The sequence below is a fragment of the Diaphorina citri genome, unplaced genomic scaffold (genome assembly GCF_000475195.1).
Source record: "Diaphorina citri unplaced genomic scaffold, Diaci psyllid genome assembly version 1.1 scaffold5903, whole genome shotgun sequence".
Taxonomy (NCBI): Eukaryota; Metazoa; Arthropoda; class Insecta; order Hemiptera; family Psyllidae; genus Diaphorina; species Diaphorina citri.
In genome coordinates this window covers 4,895-5,930 of record NW_007383279.1, presented here as the reverse complement: position 1 = coordinate 5,930, position 1,036 = coordinate 4,895, and the positions used below count along the sequence as shown (strand labels likewise).

Here is a 1,036-nt window from a genome sequence, read left to right as displayed (position 1 = left end):
CTTCCAGTGCTGGTACATCCAGTCAAGACGAAGTCACGGCCAGTTCAAACAGTGATGTCGAAAGTTCAACTGCAGCAGATGTAGCTTCGGCCGATGTAGCCTCCGATGGAAACGTGTCACCAGTTGTAGATCAGGATTCTTCTTCAGGAGCAAATGTTGACCAGTCAGAGAGTTCAACATCCGTTGACGCAAGCTCAGATGTCACGGAATCACCAACTGCCGGCTTGAATGATGTCGCATCTACTGCAAACGGTGAAATTGAAAGCGTAACTGGATCAATCGTTGATAACGTAAATGATAACAGTTCACCAAGTGTCAACCAAGTCGATTCTGAACCTTCCACTGGAAATGTTGAGAGTTCAACCGAAGTTTCCGTGAGCCCTGATGAAAACAGTTCTCCAGCGCTTGTTGAGTCAACCCATGAAGCGGTTTCCCAAGAAGCTGAAAGTTCTACAGCTATTCCAGTCAACCAAGTCGATTCTGAACCTTCCACTGGAAATGTTGAGAGTTCAACCGAAGTTTCCGTGAGCCCTGATGAAAACAGTTCTCCAGTGCTTGTTGAGTCAACCCATGAAGCGGTTTCCCAAGAAGCTGAAAGTTCTACAGCTATTCCGGATGGTGTGAATGCCGATACTTCATCAGCTCTGCAAGACAACATAGCACCAAGTTCCACTGTTGAACAGGTTGAGGGTACCACGGTTTCTGCAAATGCGGATGAAAACGCTGCTAATGTAAACGAAAATGTTACACCTGGATTGGACGCTGTCCCAACACAGAGCTCATTCAATGCAGTCAGTGCTAGTGAAAATGTTAACGGTGAAGCAACAGTCAGTTCAGATGCAGTTACTCCAGGATCAAACAGTGATTCTGAAAGTTCAACTGCTGCCATTGAGGAAGGAAACATTTCATCTGCTGCTAATCAAGACGAATCATCCGGTGCTAACACTGATCAATCTGAAAGTACAACAGCCTTACCTCAAAATGACTTGAACGAACAAAATTCCCAAGGAGCAGAAAGTTCGACTGCCTCTATCGA

General features: G+C 45.7%; 1 protein-coding gene across 1 annotated transcript in view; it reads left to right on the top strand.

Moving 5' to 3' along the window:
• Nucleotides 1–75: 75 nt before the first annotated feature.
• The window catches only part of LOC103521769 (serine-rich adhesin for platelets-like), a gene marked incomplete at both ends in the record, with an annotated part of 5,850 nt that continues 4,889 nt past the window's right edge, over nucleotides 76–1,036 (top strand). Inside the window, one exon of the mRNA XM_008486876.1 lies at nucleotides 76–960. Within this exon, the coding sequence (XP_008485098.1) occupies nucleotides 76–960 (885 nt within the window). The remainder of the gene's footprint in view (nucleotides 961–1,036) is intronic.